Source organism: Moschus berezovskii, chromosome 5 (assembly GCF_049115385.1).
Source record: "Moschus berezovskii isolate FMDL1 chromosome 5, NW_MosBer_1.0, whole genome shotgun sequence".
In the NCBI taxonomy this organism is placed as follows: domain Eukaryota; kingdom Metazoa; phylum Chordata; class Mammalia; order Artiodactyla; family Moschidae; genus Moschus; species Moschus berezovskii.
In genome coordinates, this window is record NC_142464.1 from 32,867,377 (window position 1) to 32,894,048 (window position 26,672).

Sequence of the window (26,672 nt, forward strand, 5' to 3'; positions counted from 1 at the left end):
ATCACTCAAACTTTTTAATCTCCCTTTACACATTATATTAACATTTATATTGCAAGGCATTCCATTCACAAATATTACAGTTTGATAAAAAAACTTCACACACATACCCCCAAAAGTCTATACCAGATTCAGCCACATTACTAAATCATCAAAATAATAAAAAGTAATGAAAACATTATCGTGATTCCTTTAAAGCAATAAAGGTCTGAGGCACTCTGGGAAAGATGTTCTCTTACAAGTGTGACATGTCAGCGGAATCAAATTACCTTCGCATACAGTTTCCAGATACCTGGTAATCAAGTATTCTCTGATGACAATGACTTTGATCTGTCTTCACTGGATACTCTCCCATTTGGGACTGAACTACTGAGAGGAGCACAGCTGTTGGGCAGCGGAAGTCATTTCTAATGAGGTTCCCAACTGTGTAAAGGAGAAGTGTGATTTCAGCAAACCCAGGACAGCGCATCCCTACTCCAAGGGAACTGTCCAACCTCCAGAGACGTCCTTCCGCCCCACCACCAGCTTTACCAGACGTTAGCACTTCCAGACTCTGCTCCCTGCTGCAGAGGCTTCAGAACTGTCTCTTCCCCAACTTCCACAGTGCGACCTCCAGCCTTCTCTGAGTATCTCTCCAAGGTATGCCCTTGAAGTAGGACAGAGAGGGTAAGGGAGCATTTTTCCTCCCATTATGACCAAACAGAGGTCTGAAATAGCAATGTATTACAAAAACGTCATTCTCTGCAACAGCCAGCTTCTGCTTGGAGCACAGCTGTTTCTGCCATACACTCGACTTTTAAAAATTTGATAACCTTTGTCCAAAGCAGATTTTGCCACATACGATCACTCACACAGAGCCCACATTGGAGGGTCTCACTGACCGAGTGCTTTCTTATGCACAATTATAAGCGTAAATAATTTGTAGGGGAAGGAAGGAAGCCAATTTTCAGCTGGGAATTAAATCACTGCAAATAATGGGTCCGTTTACGACAGCACAGAACCCCATCAGGGCAGAATCAGTACAAACCCCAGGTCACATAGTATTCAGTAATTACATACATGGAATTTTAAATGTATACATATATACTTCCACACATACATAATAATAAAAAAAAAAAAATGGGAGCAACGCATGTCACAGAAGTCTCAAGGATTCTCTTCTCCAGCACTCACCTGGAAAGCAGCTGGCGGTGCTGGCCCAGCGATGGCAGTGACAGAAGCAACTAGAAGCAGGTTTAAGTAAAAGTGCTCAAAGGGCAAGGAAGAAAAACAGGGGTGCAGAGATTTTTGTGGTGGGGGGGAGTTGAGAAATGCTTCCTTTATTCTTCTTGGCCTTTTCAGACCCAAGACACATTCTTGAGGACACATGTCAGATGTTGCAGTCCTTCCTTATTGATAGTCAGAACAAAACAAGTAATAAAAAAGTTTCCTCTTCCATTCTGTACTCTCAGTAAAACGCGGAGTACAGCAGAAAGCATAACTGACATGTGCCGTCTTGGGGGAAATTAAAACTGGGACATGAAGTGAGGCTGCACGCTATCAAGCCGCCGGGTCAGGATCTCACAGCCAGTGTCCGTGACCAGCAGAGTGTGCTCGAACTGGGCAGACCGCTTCCCATCTCTTGTCACCGCCGTCCAGCCATCCGGCCAGGTTTCATCCTGCCATCCGCCTTAAACAAACAAACACCATCTCTTAATTCTACCATGCAGTCCGTCTTTAAGTACACTTGCCCGTGCCCCTTGATCCTTGATTAGCTCAGAAAACTAAATTTACAATTCATTATTAAGATTACTGTGTACACGTCATCTGTTTAAGCTAAAGCCTTTCCAACTTCATTTTGGTCTTTAGTTCAATGAAACAATAATAATGTTTAAATTTTACAACTTCACATTTTGTATACTTCTCAACTACTGAATGAAGATACTGTTTCCAAAAGGCACTCAGCTTCCTTTTTGTAAACTTACTGATTACCACTCATCCCAGGACTACATTAAGGAATTTAGCTCTCTTCTGATAACTTTGGCATCTGACTAAACCGTAGCCAGTGTATACTGTGAAGGAAATAAGGTAACTTTTTAATACTTTTATTATAACATTTGATTCCAGTGTAACTTTTAAATGGCAAGCACATATGTGGTGAGAACAGATCATACTGTGAAATTTTTGTAGGCCACACCCCATAACCAGAAAGAGGGCGAAGAGCAAGAAACAGGAGTTTGGAAAGAGAATTTAAAAATTACGATGAGGCAGAATGGGTTAGAAAGGAAATGACAGTGAAAGAGGCTGGGAGACAATGAAGGAAAATGAGAGAAAGAGAAAACGGGCGTGAGATGAAGGGCAGGGAAGACAGCAGCGGAATTACAAGGCTCTACAGTTCCAGACACTACTAAAAAAGCATACAGAGGTGTTCCTGTCTCCATTAGATGTTAAATAATAATAGTTTTAATACTCTACCAAACATTAGATCTTACTGCCTCAGACAAATCCCAGAGTTTAAAGTAGTGAGGTAACCTACTTCTGCAACATTAAATCCCAGTCTAAGAAGAAAATACGAGGCAGCTTAAAGAAAGTTAACTCATGCTTTGTCAACCATCTAACGATGAGTGAAGAGACAGTTTTCATTGTAATGAATGATCTTTTCACAAATGGATTTAAGACATTAATACTTAATTTTACTGTTATCTACTGGAACAGGTTCCTTATTAATGTCAAGTCACATATATTTGACTACTGTTCTGAGGAAATTCCTCTTCGAATTAGACACTGTCAACTATGGAGCTGGGATTTGGCCTAGCTTAATTACACTGAAGTATATCTGGTATAATTTGATGATTATCTGAACCAGCTCAACACAATGTTATTTGCTTACTCCAGGAAACACCACTTTGAAGTGAAGAAGTGAAGTTGCTCAGTCGTGTCCGACTCTTTGCGACCCCATGGACTGTAGCCTACCAGGTTCCTCCGTCCATAGGATTTTCCAGGCAAGAATACCAGAGTGGGTTGCCATTTCCTTCTCCAGGAGATCTTCCCGACCAAGGAACTGAACCTGGGTCTCCCGAATTGTAGGCAGACGCTTTACCGTCTGAGCCACACAGGAAGTCAAGTGCCTGTTCATGAAAACAGGTACACAACCAAAACACACTTTCCTCTGCTTGTCCTTGTCTTTCTCTGCCATCACACTTACTTATCTTGCAATTGCTTATACACAGTCATTGTTCTTCTGGGGAGTGACAAAAACAGTATCTTACATTTGTAGAGCCCTTTAAAGGTACCTTGTGTTAATACAAATCATCTCACTTAATTCTTACCACAGCCCTGGGCATTCAGATAAAAGATGAAGGTTGTAACTTCCATCTTACAGAAAAGGGAACAAAGGATCAGGTTAAGAAGCAGCCTCTAAAACAACCTCCAATGCTTCCCTTCTGTGTGGACTGGGTTTAGTGACTCACTTCTAAGGAAGAAAATCTGGTAGAAGTGACTGCGGTATCACTCTCGAGATTAGGTTATAAAAAAGACTGGAAGGATCCTGAGGGGACCCCAATAACACAGGGGACAGGACGCAAGAGCCCCACGACTGCTGCCTCACTCTGCATCCCCTAATCCCAACAGACAACTGCTGAAGGCTGCCCCGGTTATTACTCCGACAGTCTCAGTGAGGGCCTGACTCGTGACACCGATCAAGGCTGTCATATGCTGATCACAGCGACCGACAACAGCAGGGACATAAAACTGCCAGCGTGGAGCATGTCTGGGCTGGGCTTTCTCACTGCAGGTGTGTGATGACAGCACTTGATGACCGAAGTGCGGACCCTGAAGAGGCAGAACAGCTCATGATCTTAGAGTCCCACAAATTCTGCTGCGTAACTAGCTAAGTGACTTTGGGCAAGTTATTAAACACTTAACCTCTTCAAAAATCAGTTTGTTCTCATGGATAATGGGGACAGCACCTACCTCATAGGTTGTGGAGAATTAAATAACTGTGTCTGCCTCAAAAAAAAAAAAAAAGGCTCTAATTTCCTTTTTGCCCCTCTTTCTCACCCACACCAAGACACGCAACAATTTCCACACTGCCTTGATTGATGGAGGCAACTAATTATTACAATATACCCTTTGACAGAAGCTTTATGAAAAGGGACCAGGATTCAAGTGCTTCAGCATCTACTCACAGCAGACGACACAGACAAAGTACCGCTTTCTTGCCAACCATTACAAGTTTCGGTTCTCTATATGATATTAAATCAAGTTCGAGAGGGAACAGGGAGTGGAAATGAAGCAAAATCAAGCAGACTACTAATCTGATCGTGAGTAACCAAACGTATATAAAAATTCAATTATAGAATGTTATGGCATCCCTTTTTCCTCACCTTCACAAATCATTGGCTCAATTGTAAACACGTGACCAGCCTTCATCACTCCAACTGCTTTATTTTCTGAAATTAAAGAGGAAAAAAAAAAATCTCAGAACACAGCAAAAAACCTACAACATATTGTTAAACACTTCCCTGGAAAAAGTACACAACTTACATTCCCATGAGTGATTCTTATATTAATGAATTTCTCCTCTCCTGACTCCCCTTTCTTAAAGCAGATCATTCAGCAAACAGGGGTGCTCTGAAAACCACCTACTCTGGGGCAGATATTGTCCTAGGCTTACTTCATTTTGCTTGTTTTCTCTAGGAAAATACCGAGATGCCCGAGACTGGATTTCAGATGTAGTTAGCACTTCTATGAAAGCAAAAGTACCTCTATTTATGTTATAGCAGGGTTAGAACAGCAATTACATAACCAACAAAGTTCCATACTTATCCAAGTATGACAGTGTAAAGGAGAACAAGATATTTCAGACTCTGCCGGAAGCTGCAAATCTCCTGGCTGGGACAGGAGCGGGTGGGGATGATGGGGTGGAGGCAGGGGCGCAGCCCACGGAAAACAACTGTATCATTTCTAAAAAGTTTTGTAACTGTCTTATCTTGGGAAGGGAAAAATAGCTCCTGCACATTAACCTACTTTTTTTTAATGCTGTCAGGATTATTCCTTGCTTTACTGGAAACAAAATTTCCATTTCTCCCTCCTATTTTGTCCAAATTTGCCAATACATATTTTTCAGGATCATCATGAGAAACTCAACTGTTAGTGTCCAGATTTGCCATCTCCCCAAAAAGGCCAAAAATTTGAAAGAGGTCTAGGTCTTTTTAGACAATCTCAAAAATGGAGAACAGGTTAACTTTCAGAATAAAAATCAAGAGCTGGTAAGAGCATCAGTAAACAGGTGGCTGCACTTGCTCTGCCTGACCACCAGGTGGCGAGAGCATCAGCTTTCAGGCTGTCTTGATAAGATTGCTGTGCTTCCAGATGGTGACCCATGTGTCCACTGGTCTATTCAACAGGCTGATTCTATTCAACAGCTCTGCCTAGGTTTGTTCGAACTTCACCCTCACCTTTACATTCCTGCACACCTTTCCTCGTGAACAGCAATCATGCTGCCTTCCACTGTCTTAGGTATTGCCAAGATAAACAACCTACAGATTCCAAATCAGGAGTTTCTAAATTATTATAGAAATCTGAGGGGCTAAAATAATTTTGACTTTTTATCTCTAATTTCATGAAACTTTCCCTCCAAATGACATGCAATTTACTACATATATAGACTTGGTCATATGCCCTTGGGGATATCAAAAGAGTCAGTGCAATATCACAGAAATAAAAGTGGATAAAGGAATCAAGAACTGTACTGGCCAATACAGCAGCACCTGGGTGCCTGAGGCTAAACACTTGGAAAGTGGCAAGTCAGAATGTACACGTAAAAAATATGCCCATTTCAAAGACAAAGCATGTGCTATATCTCAATGATAGTTTTACACTGATTAAATGTTGAAATGCTAATATTTTCAATGTAATAGATTAAATATAAAATTAACTATCTGTTTCTTACTTTTGAATATGACAACTAGAAGTTTTAGTATTACATGAAAGTGAAAAAGAAAAGGAAGTCGCTCAGCTGTGTCCGACTCTTTGCAACCCCATGGACTGTAGCCTACCAGGCTCCTCCGTCCGCACTGCAGGCAGACGCTTTACCGTCTGAGCTAACAGAGAAGTCCTTAGTATTACATATATGCCTCATATATAATTCCACTGGACAGCGCTGATAAAGAGAATCCAAGTTCTACTCCTGTTTCTGCCACTGATTCACTGTTCAAGAAGTTACAATTCCCAGCTCACTGTGACTCATGGTTTCAGTTTCTCAACACAGCTCACTCAACAAAAACACACCATCTGAGTGTCTACACTAAAGCAGATAATACTGCTGAGTACTTTTACAAAAACGTGTGCCTGCTCTACTGTCTGCCTCACAGAATTACCGTGATATATATTCAGGGTAGGGCAGGATCACCTTTACTTCCAAACCATAATGATAAGGAAGCACAGAAGCGCTCATCTTAACAAAGACCTCTTTTATACAGGACGTGGAGGGAAGTTCCACAACAATTTCCTGGTTTCACACTCAGCTGCTTAGGAATACAGAGTTACAAGTTAAAGAAGGGATCATTTACATTCAAAAGCCTCTGCTGTACAAAGACTCCAGTAGCTTCCTTTAATGCTTCCCTAAAGAGACCACAACATATTTTATCTTAACCCGATTAACACTTGACTTTTCAGAAATACAGCAAAGTGGATGAAATGAAGTATACATGGGTCCTTGTTTCTTTTTTCAGAATTGTTTATTTCTAATTAAGCAGCTTAACATGAAACTCAAGAGGCATATCTTGTATATCTGTGGGGCCATACTGTGCTGACACTATCATCACTGACCTGTATCTCCTTCTCCCATAAATTTTATTTCCTTCAAAAAATCTCTCTTCATGACATATACCCACTACTACACATAGACAACTAGTAAGAATCTACTGCATAGCACAGGCAACTCTACTCAACACTGTAACGACCTACATGGGAAAAGAATCTTAAAAATGAGTGGATATATGTATAACTGATTCACTTTACTGTTTTCTCAGTGGCTCAATGGTAAAGAATCCGCCTGCCAAGCAGGAGATGCCAGTTTGATCCCTGGGTCAGGAAGATCCCCTGGAGAAAGAGATGGCAACCCACTCCAGTATTCTTGCCTAGGAAATCCAACAGACAAAGGAGCCTGGCAGACTACAGTCCACGGGGTTGCAAAAGAGCCAGACACAACTTAGCGACTGAACAACATTAACTGGGTCACTTTGCTGTACGACTAGCACAACACTATAAATCTACTAATTCCAATAAAAATTAATATACAAAAGTAAAGCCTCTCTTTATACAATCCATACCTAAATCTGAGTGTGTTATCTCTGCAAGTAAGGGTGCTTTTTTCATTCTCTCCCTTGCCCACTTTTTCCACACACAAAACACATGTATGCATACGTGTGGCAGACAGCACTGTCATCAGAATAGCTGCTTCCACTCTGCTAAAGGGAATGCACAATAGGTGACCACAGGGCTTAGCAGGAAGGAACAAAGTCGGCTACTTATTATCTATTGCTAGCTTTTACTTTGCGCACAATTCCAGCTGAAATAAAAAGGACCCTGTGGTCTGCTAATAAATGCTTATTGATTTATGTCAAATGCTGTGCTTAAGCAACTTCTCTAGCTTCTCCTGTTGAGAGGCTTCTCACTCATTTCCCTTTCTCGTCACAACTACCGATGTCTTGGATTTTACCACCTCACACCTGGATTTACGGAAACAACTGTGCATTAGGCTGACAAGCCTGGCTAGCTCACACCTGCAATACATCCCAGACACCATTGGTAAATTTATCTTCTCAAAATAGCAATTTCACCTTGCCATTCTTCTGCCTAAAGATGTTCTGCAATTCCTTAAAAATGAAGTCAGATATCTTCCATCTGGCACTGCCCATTTCTAGCTCACACGTAACTCTCAGCCCGAGTTTATCTTGTCTCTGTTCAGTCTGTCTCAACCTGAAGCACCTATGCATGCTTCCCCACCATGTGGAACGCTCTTTCTCATCTTCTCCAGCAAACCAAAATCTTGTTCTTTATTTCTCCCACAAGACTCAGCGCCAAACTGCTTACATCCTTACTAGGCAGCAAGGGAAAGACTGACTCTAGAAAGGCAGACAGCACCCAGGCACCAATCCTACCCTGACATTCATTCACCAGTTTGTGTGGACTTAAGTAAATCAGTTCCCTAAGCACAGACCCTGCTTTTTAAAAACAGAGCTAAGGAATTATTCATAGAGTTGTGATGCACAAACAAGACAACATAAATCATCAGCATCATCAGCATCTGCATTCTAAAAGTTAACTTTAAGTGGTTTCCAAGCAAGATCTCACTCAATTCTAGTAACAGTTCTAGAGTAGGTACCATTCCCTGATATTGTATATATGAGCAAACCTAAGCCCAGGAAGGTACATGAAAGTCTCTACATAACAGTGGCTCCTCTATATTTATTAAATTCCTTATGTTACCTAATGTGGATAGCTTTCATTTCCAGCACTAAATAACAAACTTACTCCAGTGTGTCTTATCTCTTCAAGAGAAAGGTTCTGTAAAACTAATCATCCAACACTTCCTTGTTAATCTATCAGAGAGCACTCAATTTGAGGAAAGGATACTTTGTCTATTCTCCTCTATTTATACCAACAAAGGACACAGTATCTAACATGTATTAAGAACTCCAATCAAACTGAGCGGAATCAATTTCATCTAAGGAGTCAGAATATATGTGGCAGGGAGTGTTGGCTGTTCACCAAAATTACTATTTTCCTTTTCTTCCAGAGTGCTCAGCGAGATCACATTTCCCTACCTCCCTTGCAGTTAGTGTAGCCATATGACTGAATTCCTGCCAATGAAAAGTAAATGTAAGTGATTTGTGCCAAGTCCATGTTGGCCCACTAAAACCTCCCAAGCATACCCCTCCGTGCTTCTCCCCTCCTCCCCAGTATCTTTAAGATCAGAAAGGGAACCCCCAAAGTGACCCTGAAAGCTATGTGTTGAAAGTGACAAGCGCCTGCATCAAAGAATAACTGTTCCACCCAACCCCCACAGTGACTAAACACAGAGGCTCTGGACTATTGTGAGCAAGATATGTGCAGAGTATACACATTTTGGGAAGCTATTTATAACAGCTAATAGATTATTCTAATAGATACAAAACAGTGGGTCCTGTTTGGGAAAAAAATATCTGCTAAATAAACAGTTAGCCAATACAAACTCTTTGGACAGTACTTACTGGCGTAGTGGGGTACATTGGGGGCTGTATGAAAAAGCTTGTGGATTCCATGCCCACAGTAACTTCGAACAACTGAAAATCCATTTGCTTGTGCGTGCTTCTGGATAATGTTTCCCAATTCTCTGTATCGAACACCAGGCTTTACTAAAAGGAAAAGAGAAGACTTGTGGCAAAGAGAAAGAGTAACTGATAATTACTAAGTAATCACTATTTATGCCAGGAACCATTCTGAAGGTTTTACACGCCCACTCGTAAGACTTTCAAGATGAGGAAACCGAAGCTCAGAGAGGTTAGACTGCCGGGAAACGATGAAGCTGAGAGTCGAGCCAGCAGCACCTGGTTCCTCCTGTGCTGCAGAAGAGGAGGGTCTGTGCAGCAGTCAGGGGCTGGCAGCGGCCGGCACCACCTGCTTTCTGAACAAACAGACTGGAAAACACACTTCTCTTCCTCACCTTTTCTAAGGTCAGTGGGCTTTCCATTAAAGCAAGCAGGAGAGAGAAGAGAATAAAGAGCATCAGGAGAAAAAGGAACATTCATAAAGGAAACTGACTTGTCTTTAGTTTCAGTCTGGTCTACTTTTCAAAGAATTGCCTCCCCTGGGCGTCTTTATTCCCATATAAGTGGTTCTCAAATTGTTCATTTGCCTCTCAAGAAAATCTTGGGAGTAGGATGTAGAAAGGTACTTCTCACTATATACTTCCTGCCCTGTTTACTTTTTATGACTTTTACCATTGTTTAAATAAAAACCAGAAGAAGTGGTTCTTATTGCTGCTACGGCTCTCCTAGCACTGGGACCCCAGGATTTGTGCTCTGCCGGATTCGTGGGGGGTCCAGCCATGGTACTGGGGGTGCCCCCCTCCCTACAGTCTCTTTCTCTGCCGGCTCATTTCCAACCTGAGGTTCAGACACACCATATCCTCTCCACGCAATCAAATTTCTGGGCAAATGGCTTAAGGAATCATTTTCATAACATTTACTTGCTCTTAACCGTATGGATCAGCTTGGTTGTTTTTTTATTGAGAGGTGGGGCGGGGGAGATTAATGATTTCTGAGGAACACACTGACTTGCATAATGATTTTCTTGCATTCCCACCCAAGCCTTCTTACCAGCCCCAGGCAGCAGAGAGGAAAGCAAAATTTCAACCCATGCTGCACATACAATAAAGGAAATACCTGTTCAACAATAATGAAGCAGTGTGAGAATGGAGACTTCTCCCTAATTCTCAACCCAGAGGCAATTCTGGTCCCAGGGGTACACTTCATAGAATCTGGACACATTTTTTGTGGCTGTCACAACCTGGAGGGGTGGTGCAACCGGCCTCCGGTGAACACAGACCAGGCATGCTACTAGGCATCCTAGAGCAGAGCATCACCAGACTCAAAATGCCACAGACGTGCAGGCTGAGGAGCCCTATTCTGGAAAGCTAATTTCACAGTTGGTCCAACTCTCCACAGCTCTGAACCAGGATGGGCAGTCAAATTATCAGAAAACAACAGGCAGGAATGGTCCATACACAGGAGTTAACAGCACTTTCTAGAGATTAGGCAACTTCTACTCTTGCTTGTCAACTGTTCTAAAGATTTTAGTTCCTTAGCAAGTTTCATTCCTGTGATTTTGTAAAACAACATTCCAGCCATCTGGTTATTTCGATCAACTCACAGGGAAGCAAAAGGGATATAAATATTGAACACGGAAACTCTAAAAATTATTTAAAGCTTCCAAAATAAGATACTAAAGTTCTCATCTCACAATACCACCACGAATATCAAAGTTTTCAAGTATAATCAACAGTGAATTAAAAGGAAAGGAAAATCTCACATACTGATATATAAAAATAATCACATGCTTTCATTTTTCATTCCTCTGATTTATTAAATTAGTAAAAATTATATCATCTCCTCTGTTTGCCTAAGAATGCTGTCCTGTCCTATACAGTGTAGATGATACATCAGATCTATTTAATGGTGGGGGCAGGGCTGAATATTGACCAATAATGCTGAAATGCTGTGGATTTCAACTGAAGAGGTGTTTGCCCTCAAACTGTCCTTCTAATAGTCTGTTTACATTTGCAACAAGCCTTTCTTTCTCTTTTCTCACAAGATATTGCATAAATTTTTAAAAACCATGGATGAACTGTTTGTATGAACAAAGACAGACACAGTCTGAGAAAAATGCCACAGAAATACACCTCACCAAAGACCTTATTCACTATAATAGCAAGACATCTGGAAAACACCAAAATCCAGTAGGGGAATAGTTACAGACATTTTTATACTGTGGAATAAAATATAAAGCAATGAAAAGAATGGGTAGATCTATGCACGCAGGTACATTCATATTCTAATATGGAATAGATCTCTAAGATATTATTAGTTGAAAAAGTACTAAGTCACAGAATACTACAAATATTATGATTCCATTTAACCTAACAAAACACATACAGTTATGTGTAATAATGTACTATGGAGAAAAAAAACCTAAATGTTAAAAGTGGACACCTCTAGAAAAGAGAGATTTAAAAAAAAAAAAGGAAAGGCAAGTATAAAGGAAAATCACTCATTGTTTCCTCTCATAATCTGATGCAGTCTTACAGTTTTTTACAATAAGAGAACAGAACACTTACGAAAGAATTAAAAAGGAGAAAAGTTACAGTCCGGAAATATGCACACACTCTTCCCCATTTATCGGCGAATGAAAAGGACGATAAATCACAGAAGAGACACGAGAATAAGCAATAATCCAGTCCGTCTTCGTCACGGGATTCTCAAGTCATCTTTAAACCTATTGGTGCCAAACCCAAAGCCAACTCAGGTAGGGCAGAAGCACAGCTGAGAGGGACAAGGATGCATGTTGCAATGACAGGTCACTCGAGGCCCATACTACTCAGCAGCTTCAGCGGTTGCCCAGCCCTGAGCCTCACCTGCGTCAATGGCTTGCATCAGGCACTCATACGTGGTCTGAACCAGTTTCCGAGCTCCCTCATCCACGTCTCCAACAAAAAATGTCTCATTCAGGTCTCCATGATAACCGTTCCGATAAAGAGTGATGTCCACTGCAAAAGAATGTGCACACATAGAGACCACATTCATTTTTATCTCAAAATTCAAATTTTGCCGACACAAATCAAGCAGGCTAATGAAGAAGATAACTTCTAAGCAACACCAATGAATAAGTAACTTATCACCCAACAGATATTTCTTGTCTATAATGCACCTAAACTCACTGTACAGGACAGGCCCGTGGTCACGTATCACAAGCCAGACAGTGGGTTTCAATGCTCTTAGAGCAGCGATTAGATCGTTTATGGCAAAAGAATAATGTATCCCCCAGGATACATTCCAGCAAGATCAATAACCCAAGTTAATAACATTAAACAAAGGACTCTGCCACACTGTGACATTAAACAGAAAATACTGCTTTCTCTCATTATCTTTAACAAGTTTTTCCTCATCCTAGTCAATCAATACCCAGAAATATTTACACCGTTCTACAATTATTTTTCAAAAACTCATTTGCCTTTACTTATTTGTGACTATTCATACTTCTCTTTGTCTTCATGTTTAAAAATACAGATTACCACTACACCACTAAGCTACATTAAGCTAAATGTATCCTCAAGAGCACACTGAATTAGTACTTTTAAAACATAAATCTTCAATCAAGTTATAATATCACAGTATAGGTGTACTGGCTCTAGCACAATACACACATTCCTGAAAAACCTCATATAATATGCATGCAAAAAAAAATAGAGCTTATATGTAAATTAGCATTGGACAGACATCTCAAAATCTAGGGAGTTATAAACTGATACTCCAACTGCAGCAAAAACAATTCATATAACAACAGTGTCAGTCAAGTCTCCAATACCATTCACAGCCAGCATCATAGCTGGTCCATTCTCTAAAGCCTTTAACACTTGGGCTCATGCTTCCTTGTTTAATACATAGATTCTTAAAGGTATCTGATTATTAAAGAAACCAAGGTTATCAATATTAAAAATATCATTGAGGGGAGCCTAACTCATCAATTTATTTTTTAATTACAGAGGGAACCGTCTTGGCAGCTTCTTTCTCTGCACTTGCAGTTTCCCAAAATAGCTTAACACAGTGGTCCCTAAAGCCACTTTCGAAACTTCTTAACATCAAGGACAGTACTTCTGCAGAATTTTGAGCCTTTTTTCTTAAGGTCTTCACATATTACTAATAACTTCTCTTTATCTATAATAGTGGACTAAAAGGAGTAAGGAAAACAATCCCACTTGAATCAATTATTAGTTCCACATTTCATTGACATCCTCCATTTACCAGTAACATATTAAAGAACTTGTAACAAACACATTATACTAGAAGTATCTTGAAAGCAGTTAACTGAAAACCACAAAATAGGTTTCCAGAGATTTTAAATTTTAAATATGAAAACAATAAGCTAAAGACAAGTGAAGAAGATGCAAGTCACTATCAGACTCCCAAAACCTTGTTTCTTTGCTCACAGCAACAAAAGCCACACATTTCTTACCATTAACAATATCACCTTCTTGCAAGGGCCGTCTGTCTGGAATTCCATGGCAAATCACTTCATTCACTGAAGTACAACAAGACTTAGGGAAATTATAATAATTCAGGGGTGAAGGATAGCAATTTCTTGCAATGCATGCCTATAATAAATTAAAAATAGAGTTATTTGGAATGTGTAAAAGAAAAAGCTAGTATGCATGCAATTAACCAGATTTTAAAATCTGAAAACTGTGGAAAAACTTGTTGTACAGATGTTCCTAGTGAAAAACCTATTTAATATTTTATTTTAGAAATAATAGTAGATACCACCTTTAATATCAAACAGTAGGGTTTCTAACAGCCAGCAAACCAGTTTACTGATAATTGCAAAAGAAAAGCAAATTCACACATTACAAATATTTACAAACATATACAAATGTCACTACATGAAGATTTATTTTAGAATTACCAACTCCTTATGAAAATATATTAAATATTAATGTTCACAGTTAATTTTAATTGTTTACATAAATGCCTCTATCCCTATGACCAAAAAAATGAATACTAGTAATAATTAAGAACCTGCCAATCTGCCTGCAATGTGGGAGACCAGGGTTCAATTCCTGATTCAGGAAGATCCTATGGAGAGGGGAATGGCTACCCACTCCAGGATTCTTGCCTGGAAAATTCCACAGACAGGGAATTCCACGTGTACTGGAATTCCTGGTGCACTACAGTCCATGGGGTCGCAAAGAGTCAGACATCACAGAGCAACTAATGCTTTTACTTTCAAAGTATGTCCAGAGACAGTCATATAGAACATTCACACGGAATAACATTCATGTGGGAACAACAAAGCAATCACTAAGAAAATGATCTAGTTCTCCATAAACAAGTCTTACATTACATGGGTGTTTTTATACAGTGGTAGTCACAGCTCACATGATTTCTCTTTCCATACTGCCGCAGTCTTCAGACTAGTAATTTTTAACAGTTGCCCAAAATACAGTTTGTGAAATGTAGTATAATTTTATTGGTAATTCTTCTATTACTGAAAATTTAGTTTTCTCAACTACAAATATTATAACCAGTAACTACATGCCTATCATTTTTCCTCTAACAATCTGCTTCTATAATTCTCACAGCAGTACACACAGTAGTTAAGAACACACAGAAGCAGACTGCATTGACTAAAAATGCCAGCTCCATTACTTTTAAGTTGAATAACCCTGGGCAACTTAATCTCTCTCTGCCTCAGTTTCCTAATCTATAAAATAGAGGTGAGAGTAGTGCCTACCTCAGAGTTGCTGGGAGATGAGATGAGTTAAAGAAGCACATAAGAGTACCTGGCCTATAGGAAGCATTCAAACTGCTACTGGTGCATAACCATGTACAACCCTGGGCCGCGGTGGGTGGCGGGGCGGGGGCAGTGAGTGGGCACAGTGATCCCCTTCCGCCTAGTCCAAAATCCACATAAAACTTGACTGCCCCCCAAATTTTACTAATACACTACGGCTGATCTTACCAAAAACAGAAATTAACACATGCTTTGTATGTTATATGTATTATATACTCCATTCTTACAATAAAGTAAGCTATAGAAAATATTATTTTAAAAATCATAAGAGAAAATATATTTACAGTACATATATATAGTTACTGAAAAAAATTCACATATAAGAACACCCATGCAGCTCAAATCCATGTTGTTCAAGGGTCAACTATATTTTATAATATATTGAATACCTCAAAATTAGGATTTATCATTTCAAATAAAAAAAATGTTACAAACATTTTGATAGCTCAAGACACACTGTCAAGTATCTTTCCAAAAGGACAGTCCCGATTTGAATACCATCGCCATGAAAAAGAGTACCAGTTTCACCATCTTCACAGAGGTAATGGACATAACTATCTTCAAAATACGTCCTGATTTTATGACTTGCATTTGTTTGACTATGAGAGCAGGTTTAATTTGCCTTCCAGGTGATTTAGCAGCTAGTCACTGCTCTTGTGTTCTGAACACCCTAACCATATCGTGTGTGCACTCATCCACTGCAGGGCTTTAAGGTCTCTCCTTGGTGGACAAGCTATCTTCCTTTTAAAAGGATACCTGGACTTCCCTGGTGGTTTAGCGGTTAGGAATCTACCTGCCAATGCAGGGGACGTGAGTTCGATCACTGGTCCGGGAGGACCATGAGTTGCCATGAGACAACTGACCCCATGTGCCACAACTACTAAGCCCGCATGCCTAGAGTCTGAGCTCCACAACAAGAGAAGCCACCACAGCGGGGAGCCCGTGCGCTGCAAGAGAGTAGCCTCCTGCTCGCCAGAACTAGAGAAGGCCTGTGCTCAGCAACAAAAACCCAGCACAGTAAAAAAAACGAAATTAAAAAAAAGTTTTTTTAAAATATCCCTATACTATATTTACTACGAACACGTATCTGGTCTCTTTGTAGCCTTGTTATTGTAAATAGACTAAAAAAGGGAACATTTTTTACCACTAGTTTCAGAAGTTATATTCTTTTTGACTTCAGAGTATTTGACACACGTGGCAGCATGATTTACCTAAAGCACAAATAAAATAAATCATCTGTGAAAGCGAAACTAAAATGTTATGAAATGTGAGGTTTCAGAAACAAGGTACTTCAGGCTTACCTCAGACCCCAATATCAGGTACTTACAGATGAGATAATGTCTGTTGAATACTTTTTATATTTGATACAAAGTGAAAAATTTGCTTTCAAATTAGTTTTTAGCCAAGTGTAGATATTCAGAACTTAGCTTTACTTTATTTATAACTCTAAGACATCTAAGAGTATAAAAAAATTTCTCAAAACATAAAAGTAAAATTCTTACTAAGTGTACAGCATGATCTATTTCTTCAGTAGTTACACCTGGTTTAATCATCCCAGCAGCAATGTCCAATACTTCTCTAGCAAGCTGTAAAAGAGAAACATTTCATACATTAGAGAAGAGATGAAGGAGCATTAGAAATCTGTACCTTCTGTACTAACTTTGATTTTATGGGATACTGACAGAATGAATCTCACCTTGAATATTATAATCCTGAATTTTTATTTTATAACTATTTACATGTATTTCTAACATAGTTTTAATATCCATTAATAAATGTGTATGTATGTCTGTGTAAACATATAAATAAAATTGGGCTAGTTAGCAATTAGTTTAATTAGTACCCTTGACTGATTTCTGTGTGAAAATGTACATCTTAAGTAATCTAAATAATCAAGTGATGAAGTTTGAGGCTTCTCACAATTCTACAATGGAGAAGGAAAGGGAGAGAAATAAAAGAATAGATAAATGATTTTCATCAAAGAACCATAGCAAATAACTATTACATAAAGAATGGATGGAGAACAGGGTCCTACTGCATAGTACAGGAAACTATATTCAAAGTCCTGGAGTAAACATAATGGAAAAGCGTATAAAAAAGAATGTATACATAACTGAATCACTTGGAAGTACAGCAGAAATTAACACAACATTGTAAATCAATTATACCTCAATAAAAAATATTAAAAAAAAATAGCCAGTCACAGTGTTACTGTGTAACATTTGCCACCTTTGTACATGCGCAAATCACTGACTTCATATGTTTCTTAAGGCCTATCCTAGGAGGAGGGGAAAACTCTTACCCTACATACGAGCCGCATCCCTTCTATATCTTCAGATGAGAGTAACTTAATTTGAGAAGTACCTTTAAGAGCTTGCTCAGATTCAGACATTCCTAGAAAAGAAAATTACTAAGTTAAAACCAAAATGAACAAAAAGATGTAGTATATAAAAGCATAATTACTCCCCAATGATAAAATAATAGTCAAGTCTATTTCACACAATGGTATTTCATAATATGGGAGGGTCCAGGTCAGGGTTTCTGAAAAAATACTTTCAACATGAAATCTGCTAAACAAACTGAAGGAAGAATTCTAAAGAACAAATTTTCAGATTTATTAGAAATCAGTCAAGATGGCATATTTATTATTTGACAGGCAGTGTGTTAACAAGGTCAATAAATGATTTACATTTGAATAGCACCATATAATTAATGTATATCTGTTTTCATGATCATCTCCTATGTAGCAAGCATATACCAACAACTGATGAATTAATTACACTCATTTATTTTTTAAAACTAGAACCTAAGTTAGTGTTTTTCAAACTGCAACTTGTGATCATTTAGTGGCTATTAGAGAGCTATGACTTAACATTTTTGTAAAGTAAATAAACTGAATAGAAAATAGACTATATACAGGCTGTTGTGAAATGTTTGGCTGTTAATTTATACACACACATATATACAGATTATGTTATAAAATACAGTTCTCACTCTGGTTCACAATCAAAAAAAGTTTGAAAAATATTGCCGTAAGAATTGTCACTAATAAAATCAGCTTAATTTATTCATATACTAAAAAGCATTAAAGCTAGTATAATAATTCCAAAATCTGACAAAAAGACTATAACCATAAACTACTCTTTAAAATGTTGATATAAAAATCCCAAATAAAATATTATCTAGCAAAATCCAAAAAACACATAGTACACCATGAACTGAGTGAAATTCATATTAGAAAGACAGGCATAATTCAATATTAACTATCAATATAACTTATCATAGTCATAGATTAAAGAACGGAAAATAAATGATCATCTAGAAAGATAGCTCTGATAACACAGCCAGCTACCACCTTTACATGATAAATACATATCTCAAGCCAAGAACTAACATCATGGAATGCCCACTATCAGCCCTAGTATTGTTAGCACTGTTCTGAAAATACTGCAGATGCATTTAACTAGAGAAAGAAATAAGACATATAAACTTAGAAAGAAAAGGACAAAATCTTTATTAATTTCAGATATGATTATATATCCCTAGAACAAGGGAATACCTGGAAAATAACTAGAAATAAAAATTCAGCAAGTTGACAGATTATAATATATAAAAATCAATAACTCTGCCATACACAAAGTGAAAGTGAAAATTGCTCAGTCATGTCCGACTCTTTGCAACCCCATGGACTGTACAGTCCCTGGACTTCTCCAGGCCACAATACTGGAGTGGGTAGCCGTTCCCTTCTCCAGGGGATCTTCCCAATGCAGGGATCAAAGCCGGGTCTCCCCTACCAGCAGGGAGATTCTTTACCAGCTGAGCCACAAGTGAAGCCCAAGAATACGGGCCTGGGTAGCCTATCCTTTCTCCAGGGGATCTTCCCAACCCAGGAATCGAACCAGGGTCTCCTGCATTGCAGGCGGATTCTTTACCAACTGAGCTATGAAAACAACAAATCAAAAATACAGAAGATACTATATTCACAAGAATAACTTAAAAAGATAAAATATCCAGGAATAACTTAATGTTAAAAGACCTAATGAAGAAAATTCTAAAATACCACTGAAAGACATAAAGGAGACTTAAATAAAATAGAAAAACATACCCTGTTCTTTGATAGAAAGACTCAATATTGTAAAGGTGTCAATTCTTCCAAAGTTAGTCTATAAATTTAATACTATCCCCATAAAAAATGGTAATAGGACATTCTTAGAAACCAGACAAGCTGATCCTAAATTTCACATGGAAAAACAAACACGCAAGAAGAGTCAGGAAAATTCTGAAAAAGAGGAAAGATGGGAACAACAAGGCCTACCAAATACTGAAACACTCTATGGCTATAATAATTAAGAGTTTGGTAACGGCATATGATGAGACAAATGGGTGAATGAAACAGAACAGAATCCAAAAATAGACCCAAAGATATATGAAAATATAATACAGTGATATAGGTTACATTTTAAATCAGTAACAAAAAGACTGATTTTTAAAAACAACCAGTGATGTGACAACCAGATATTCTTCTGGGAAAAAATTAAGTTGCAGCCCTACTAATAATAAGTTTCACATGGGCCCAAAATTTTATCACACACACAAAAAGAGTAAAATCACAGAACTAGTAGAAGAAAACATAGGAAAATATTTTTATTATCTCTGAACCAAAAAGGTCTTTCTAGGTCATAAAGCCATAAACATCTTAAAAGAAAACACCGACAAATTTTACTACAAAATAATGTTCAAAGTTTGAAATAAATGTAATGTTATAAACAAAGACAAAAATGTAACTATCTGCTTGGGAGAAAACATTTTACAGTACATCAAGAGATTATTTTCCTCAATATAGAAAGAACGTTTATAAGTCAGTATAGAAAAAACTAAGTAATCTGAGAAGGGGCAAAAAGGCTAAGGATATGAATAGACAGTTCAAAAGGAAAAATACAAATGATTTTTAAAAGTAAAGAGATGGGGACTTCCCTGCTGGTCCAGTGGCTAAAACTCTGAGTTCCCAATACAGGGAGCCCAGGTTCAATCCCTAGTCAGGGAACTAGATCCCACATGCTGCAACTAAGACCTGGCCCAACAAATAAATAAATAAATAATAATAAAAGTAAAGAGATGTTCAACCTTACTCATAACTTAAAAATGCAAATTAAAATAACTGCAAAGATCATTTTTCACCTTTCAGATCAGCACAGATCATAAAACTTGATAACATACTAAGCTGAGGAAGACAGAAGAAAAGAGACTCTCACATGTTTTTAACTGAAGAATCGCTGAGATCTGTAATTATCTCTCAGAATTTTTTAAATGCATGTATCCTGTGATCTAGCTGTTTTACTTCAGACAATTTGTTTATAGAAATACTCTCAACATGTGCACAAAGATGCAATTACAAGAACAGTTCCTGTGGTCAAACTGGCAGAAATAAAACCTGGAAATAATCTAGAAATACATTGGAAAAAAACCTAGAAATAAATTAATAGGAGTCTGGTTTAATAAATTATAACATGTACACACAGTGGAATACTTCACTCATTAAAAAGAAACAGTTTTATGTGAACTTATAAGGAATATTTACAACATAAAATACACAAGGTAAAAGGTGTATATGCTTGTTCGTTTTTTGTGTGATTGGATAGAGAGGGTGCTGCCGTGTATATGCACAACACAGACTGCTGAAAAGTTCTGCAAGAAATCATTAACAGTGATTACTTCTGGGGAAACGTACTCACTTTTCCCTTCATAACATTTTATCCTACCAGAATTTATCTTATCTATGTACTTTTTTGTTGCTGTATTTGGAGGGGGGGGAACACAGGATCTTTAGTTGCAGTGTGTGGGAACTTCAGTTGCAGCGTGTGGGAACTTCAGTTGCAGCGTGTGGGATCTAGTTCCCTGACCAGGGATTGAACCCTGTCACCCTACACTGGGGGCACAGAGTCTTAGCCACTGGACCACCAGAGAAGTCCCTATCTGCGTACTTTTTAAAGGTACAATTTAAAACTATACTCTAGAATATTAAATACACTGTAAAAAAATTACATCCTCAACAGTATTCTATTATTCAGACTCTTTCCCTTCAATTTATCTGAAACAATGGAGTTTAATTACATTTTCAAATTAGATTCATAAGAACTTAATACAGTTCCTTTTTTTCATAGAGAAGAAAAGCAACAGTAGCTTAGTTTAGTAGATTAAACCACATGAAAATGCTGATATTCAACCATTTTTGACATGCAAACTCAGTAATTTCACAGAACCTATGCTGCAAAGTGGGCATCCCTGGTGGCTCAGTGTTAAGAATCTGCCTACAATGCAGGAGACTGATGTTCAATCCCTGGGGAGGGAAGATCCCCTGGAATAGGCAATGGCAATCCACTCCAGTATTCTCACCTGGGGAAGTTCCATGGACAGAGGAGCCTGGTAGGCTACAGTCCATGGGGCTGCAAGAGATGGACACGACTTCCATGCTGCAAATTCCCTATCTTCTCTGTGTCTCACTATAATTAACTATAAAATGGAGAAGACAATAGAACCCACCACAGGAGTGCTCAAAGTATAAAATGGAGTAATACACGTAAAAAAGTTGACACAATGCTTCACACACAGTTATGAAAAAATAAGTATCAATTATAGAATCATCAGCATCACTATTACTACTATTATCATCCCATTACTACTATTTCTATTACTGCTACAGTACAGAATCTTTAGTTAGGCATGCACTCAGGGCCTCCACCATCTGCTTTTATCTAAACAGATATTATTTAATTAAGGCAGGAGAACATGTTAAAATAACTTTTTTTTAAAAGCTAGAACTTGATATAATACCACAAAATACAGTATTATGTTGGATGTAGCCTTTAACAGCTATATAAACAATGTCTTCAGAATTGATTAGACTTCTAGTGTGAGGAAAGAATTTTTAATTCAAATATTCTAGTTTATCTTGAAAAAAAATATCAGAAATGCAGCAGTGAAAATTTTCTACTAAAAAAGTACTGTTTTCCTTTGTGGTAGTCATCAAGCTCACAAACTGAAATATGAAGAAACAGCACAGCAAAATTTACCTAAAGGGTGATCAGCATAATCTGGTCTTTGAATATAACTTGGCACTGGCCTTGTTGGCATCTAAAAACAACAAAGAGGTTAAATGTATCCGATTCAAATGTGAAAGTAACTTTCATTATTAAAATCTACTAACAACGCAAATAAAAGTGGGGGAATAAACACCAAATGAAAAAGTTCACTCATCTCACTTAAATGAAAAGAAAAAGTTTCACACGACATCTTAAATATCACAAGCTATCTATTTCGCGAAGACTGAGCCTCACTCTCCTGGTGCTATCGTCACGCCCTCTCCCAGAACATGCAAGCAACAGGGAGAGTGACAGAGGGCACTGAAGTTTAAGACTGCGCGCAGACAAGAAGGTGCCTGTCGCGCAGACAAGAAGGTGCCTGTCGCGCAGACAAGAAGGTGCCTGTGTTGTTCCAAACAAACTGGTGAACCAAAATAACGAAATGTTGTCTCAAAGTAAACATACACCATTATGTTCCTGGTCATTATCTCTGGAAACTACAATTTAAAGAGACTTTCTTATATTTTTCCAAATTTTAAAAATTAAAGATGTACTTCTTTAATAAAAAGACAACAGTAAAAAGAATTTAAATATTTGAGAATGACAAACTTTGACTTAAATCAATTCCGAGGTTAAGACTCTGAAGTCAGTCTTCCAAAAACATAGGAAGGAGCAAGAGGGGCAGAAAAGTCTTATCTAAATTAAAGTAGAACTATATCACAGTAAAAAATTTTAGAAAAGTAGTAACATATACTCCCATTATGCTGGCCTAAAAATATCTATTCTACCTCATTCTTTTTTAAAAAGTAAGGAAGTCTTGATCCTTAATCTAAAATTTCTTCTGCTTCATCCATGACTGGCAATTATCCCTACTAAGTTGTTAAGAACATACCATGAAAGCTAAAAAGCTAGAATGTAACCTTAATCCTGATCACATGATTCATAATCGGAATACAAATTATAAGAACCATTTTTAGGAAACTGAAAATTATGAAGACTGGTTTAAAAAATATTAAATTTTTATTACCTTATTTACTCACCAGTGGATAATGGGGTCTGAGTTTTCCAGTGTATCGATAACCTGCCCAAGGATCAGTGTTGATATCACCTTCTACAGTCCAGGAAGACACTTCTCGCTTGGCCTTTTCATCTTCTGGGAGATGGATGGATGAATGAGAGAAAGAAATGCCTCAGCACTCAAGCTACTAAGCAGCAGCATACTTTTAACAATAACATACTTGAAAGCCAAGCCCAAGAGCCCAGGCACAAAATCAAGCAAACTTCCTTCCACCTTAAACTGAATCCCCAAAATACTATGTTCTTGCTCTACCCACAACCCTCTAACTCCTGAAATATCTAAGTGTATTGGGAGAAAAAGCCCGAACTAAACATATTGTCAGTTTTTACACAATGCTGAATAGGAACGTCACATGGTCAAACTCCTTGTCTCAAATAAATGCTAAATGCATTCTCTCTACAATGTCAATTTATAGAAAGCCTGTTTTTTGAAATATAAAATGTGAGCCTAGGCAAAACGTCCCAGCTGAGGGCAGACATTATGAATGGGTTCCATGTTTTTACTAAAAAAAACTTCTCACTTAGCTGATGACAGACTGTCAAGTAAACATTTTAAGTTGCTTTGAAAATTTTATGAGTATCGTTTGCATTTTTTCAGGAAGGAGGTAATAGAAGGGAGTAGGAAAAGGCAAAGATAAGGGGAGGGAATAATCAATCAAAAGTTATTGAAAATTCAACAGAAACATAAGAACCAAAGACCCGACTACCAGGTTAGTTAATAATACATAATGCTGCATTAACTGAAATGCACCTAAAATCTTTTTCACACAGAACATACCCTCAGTGGTATCTGAGCACACTGCTCTATCTACAAACTAAAATAGAACTACTAACCTGAGACTTTAAACAGCAGGAATTCAAATCCCTCCCACACCAAGTAACAGCCTATATGCTTCTCAATGCATACCGATCTTTTCCTGATTACTGTTATGCTATCACAGGTTTTAAAAGTCAGGCTTCAAATAATTATATTTAAAATACAAAATGGGAGAAGAGAAATCATTTTAAGCCAAAGAGGAATGATGAAATGAGTGAAGGTGGTCAAAAGGTACAAAAATCCAATTATGTGATAAGTCCTGGGGATATACTGTACAGCATGGTGACTAAAGTTATCAACAACAACACAGAAAGATAATCTAGTCTCATTTTCTCATTTTACAGATGAGGGAACGGGGGAAATTTGGTTCACATGTGCAGAGAAATGTGGAAATGCTGCTTACTAATAAAGTATTCTCTCCAAAAGCACATGGTCAACTTGGGAGTGAAAGACCCTTGACGTGCAACTGACAAGAATGCAATAATACAACCAATCCATTCCCATTATTTTGGAAGAAAATATAATTATAATAGTACATATGAAGTAAAAGAATAGAAAAGAATAAGAAGAGAAAAGAGAAAGAAAAGGTCTACTACGCTACTGAATTTTAGGTATTTTTCTCCCCCATGAAGCTCAAGAAAGCCTCTGTGAATGCTAATGTCAATAGGAAAGCTGTTTTTGATTCCAGGACAAAAATGGACTCTATTCATTGCCACTGGGGTCAAACATTATAGTGAAGTGAAAGTGAAGTCGTTCAGTCGCATCCGACTGTTTGCAACCCCATGGACTGTAGCCCACCAGGCTCCTCCATCCATGGAATTTTCCAGGCAAGAGTACTGGAGGGGGTTGCCATTTCCTTCTCCAGAGGATCTTCCTGAGCCATGGATCGAACCCAGGTCTCCTGCACTGCAGACAGACACTTCACCATCTGAGTCACCAGGGAATCCTCCAAACACTATAGAAAATAGTTTTAGACGCAGGCCAACTGATAATCGGCTTTGGCTGTGATAGCACCAAGTGCTTCTGTCTGAATTATGAAACTCAAGAATAATTTTCACCAGAAATATAGCATAGAATAGCAATCAAGATGCAGGCTTTTTGCTTGAACATACTACAAGGGAGAGTGCAGGGGAAAGGAAGGATGTAAAACCTTTCTTTCAAAGCTTCCTACTGATCTGAATTCTGAACTGTCCACAATCAATTTTCAAGAGAATTCAAAGCACACCTCAAACGAGCATTATAACCCAAAAGCTAGCTAGACAAGAATGAAATATGGCAAGTTCTTTTCTAATCTCTAGGTATAATTTACTTAGGAAAAGTCACTATTCCAAAATAAACTATTTAAGGATCAATTTGATCTAAGCCCCAAGTCCTAGACACATAAGAGAAATCCAATAAACAGGAACTGGACTGGGGGTTGGTAACAAAATTGCACACTAACTGCTCTTTTCACAAAGACTGTGAAAGCACAGGACAGCAGAAACAAACACCTGTAAATTGTCTTTCAAACATCACCATGCAACAGGGCCAGGTAAGCTGCAGGTGGTGTCAGAGAGTACCCGATACATACAAGGTCCGATCTCAAGTACTACATATCACATTCTTCTCTAAAACACGTGGCCGCCTCCAGTCAGCTTCCACAAAAGCCCGTATCTAAGCTCCGCCTGGGACACAATTTTCTGGCCACAATCCTGACTCAGTTCTCCCGATAAATGGCTGCTGAGCATTTACTAATTACTGCCCATTTAACCCTCACAACAAACCCATGATTTCGGTAGTTTAAAGGTGAGGCTTAGAGTAACCCGTGCTCACAAAGCTTGCTGCAACCAGTTCTGAAATATTACATAACCTCTTCCCTGTACAATCCAAAACTCAAGCACATTAGCTTGGAAGGGGAGAAGAGTAGAGGAAAAAATATTATTTAGAAGTGGTTGGTTTGTTCTGGCTGCGCCACGTGGCTTGTGGGGATCTTAGTTCCCCAGCCAGGGACTGAACCCCAGCCACGGCAGTGAAAGCACTGTGTCCAGCTGGACCGCCAGAGAATTCCCATAGAGATTCTCTTTTTTTAAGTGAGTTTTTATATCACATTTTTGGCTATTCAAAAGACACTGGTCAAACACATCCACATTTTTACTTTAGGAAAATAGGCGACAAAGAAACTGAGTGTGCTAGTGGTGAGTGTAAAAGCGTGCATTAACACAGTACTGAGACGTGAAGCGCTACAACCTACACAGATCAGATCAAAGGCAAATGCTGCTGCTGCTGCTGCTAAGTCACTTCAGTCGTGTCTGACTCTGTGTGACCCCACAGACGGAAGCCCACCAGGCTCCCCCGTCCCTGGGATTCTCCAGGCAAGAACACTGGAGTGGGTTGCCATTTCCTTCTCCAATGTGTGAAAAGTGAAAGTGAAGTCGCTCAGTCGAGTCCAACCCTTAGCGACCCCACGGACTGCAGCCTACCAGGCTCCTCCATCCATGGGATTTTCTAGGCAAGAGTACTGGAGTGGCTTGCCATTGCCTTCTCCGAGGCAAATGCTAGTACTCCGTAAACCCTGGCAGTAGGTACGCACAGGAAAAATGCAGCCAAGCATCAGCATTACAGGCTTTTCAAGA

The 26,672-nt window shown here is 38.5% G+C and overlaps 1 protein-coding gene across 1 annotated transcript in view; it reads right to left on the bottom strand.

The window, feature by feature from the left end:
* The window catches only part of METAP1 (methionyl aminopeptidase 1), a 50,277-nt gene continuing 23,605 nt past the window's right edge, over positions 1-26,672 (bottom strand). Inside the window, exons 3-11 of the mRNA XM_055433970.2 lie at positions 23,207-23,319; positions 22,158-22,218; positions 17,390-17,481; positions 16,590-16,673; positions 13,753-13,891; positions 12,155-12,286; positions 9,234-9,377; positions 4,362-4,427; positions 1-1,666 (exon numbers count right to left, since the gene is read on the bottom strand). Coding sequence (XP_055289945.1) covers positions 1,503-1,666; positions 4,362-4,427; positions 9,234-9,377; positions 12,155-12,286; positions 13,753-13,891; positions 16,590-16,673; positions 17,390-17,481; positions 22,158-22,218; positions 23,207-23,319 — 995 coding nt within the window. The 3' untranslated portion in view covers positions 1-1,502. The remainder of the gene's footprint in view (positions 1,667-4,361; positions 4,428-9,233; positions 9,378-12,154; positions 12,287-13,752; positions 13,892-16,589; positions 16,674-17,389; positions 17,482-22,157; positions 22,219-23,206; positions 23,320-26,672) is intronic.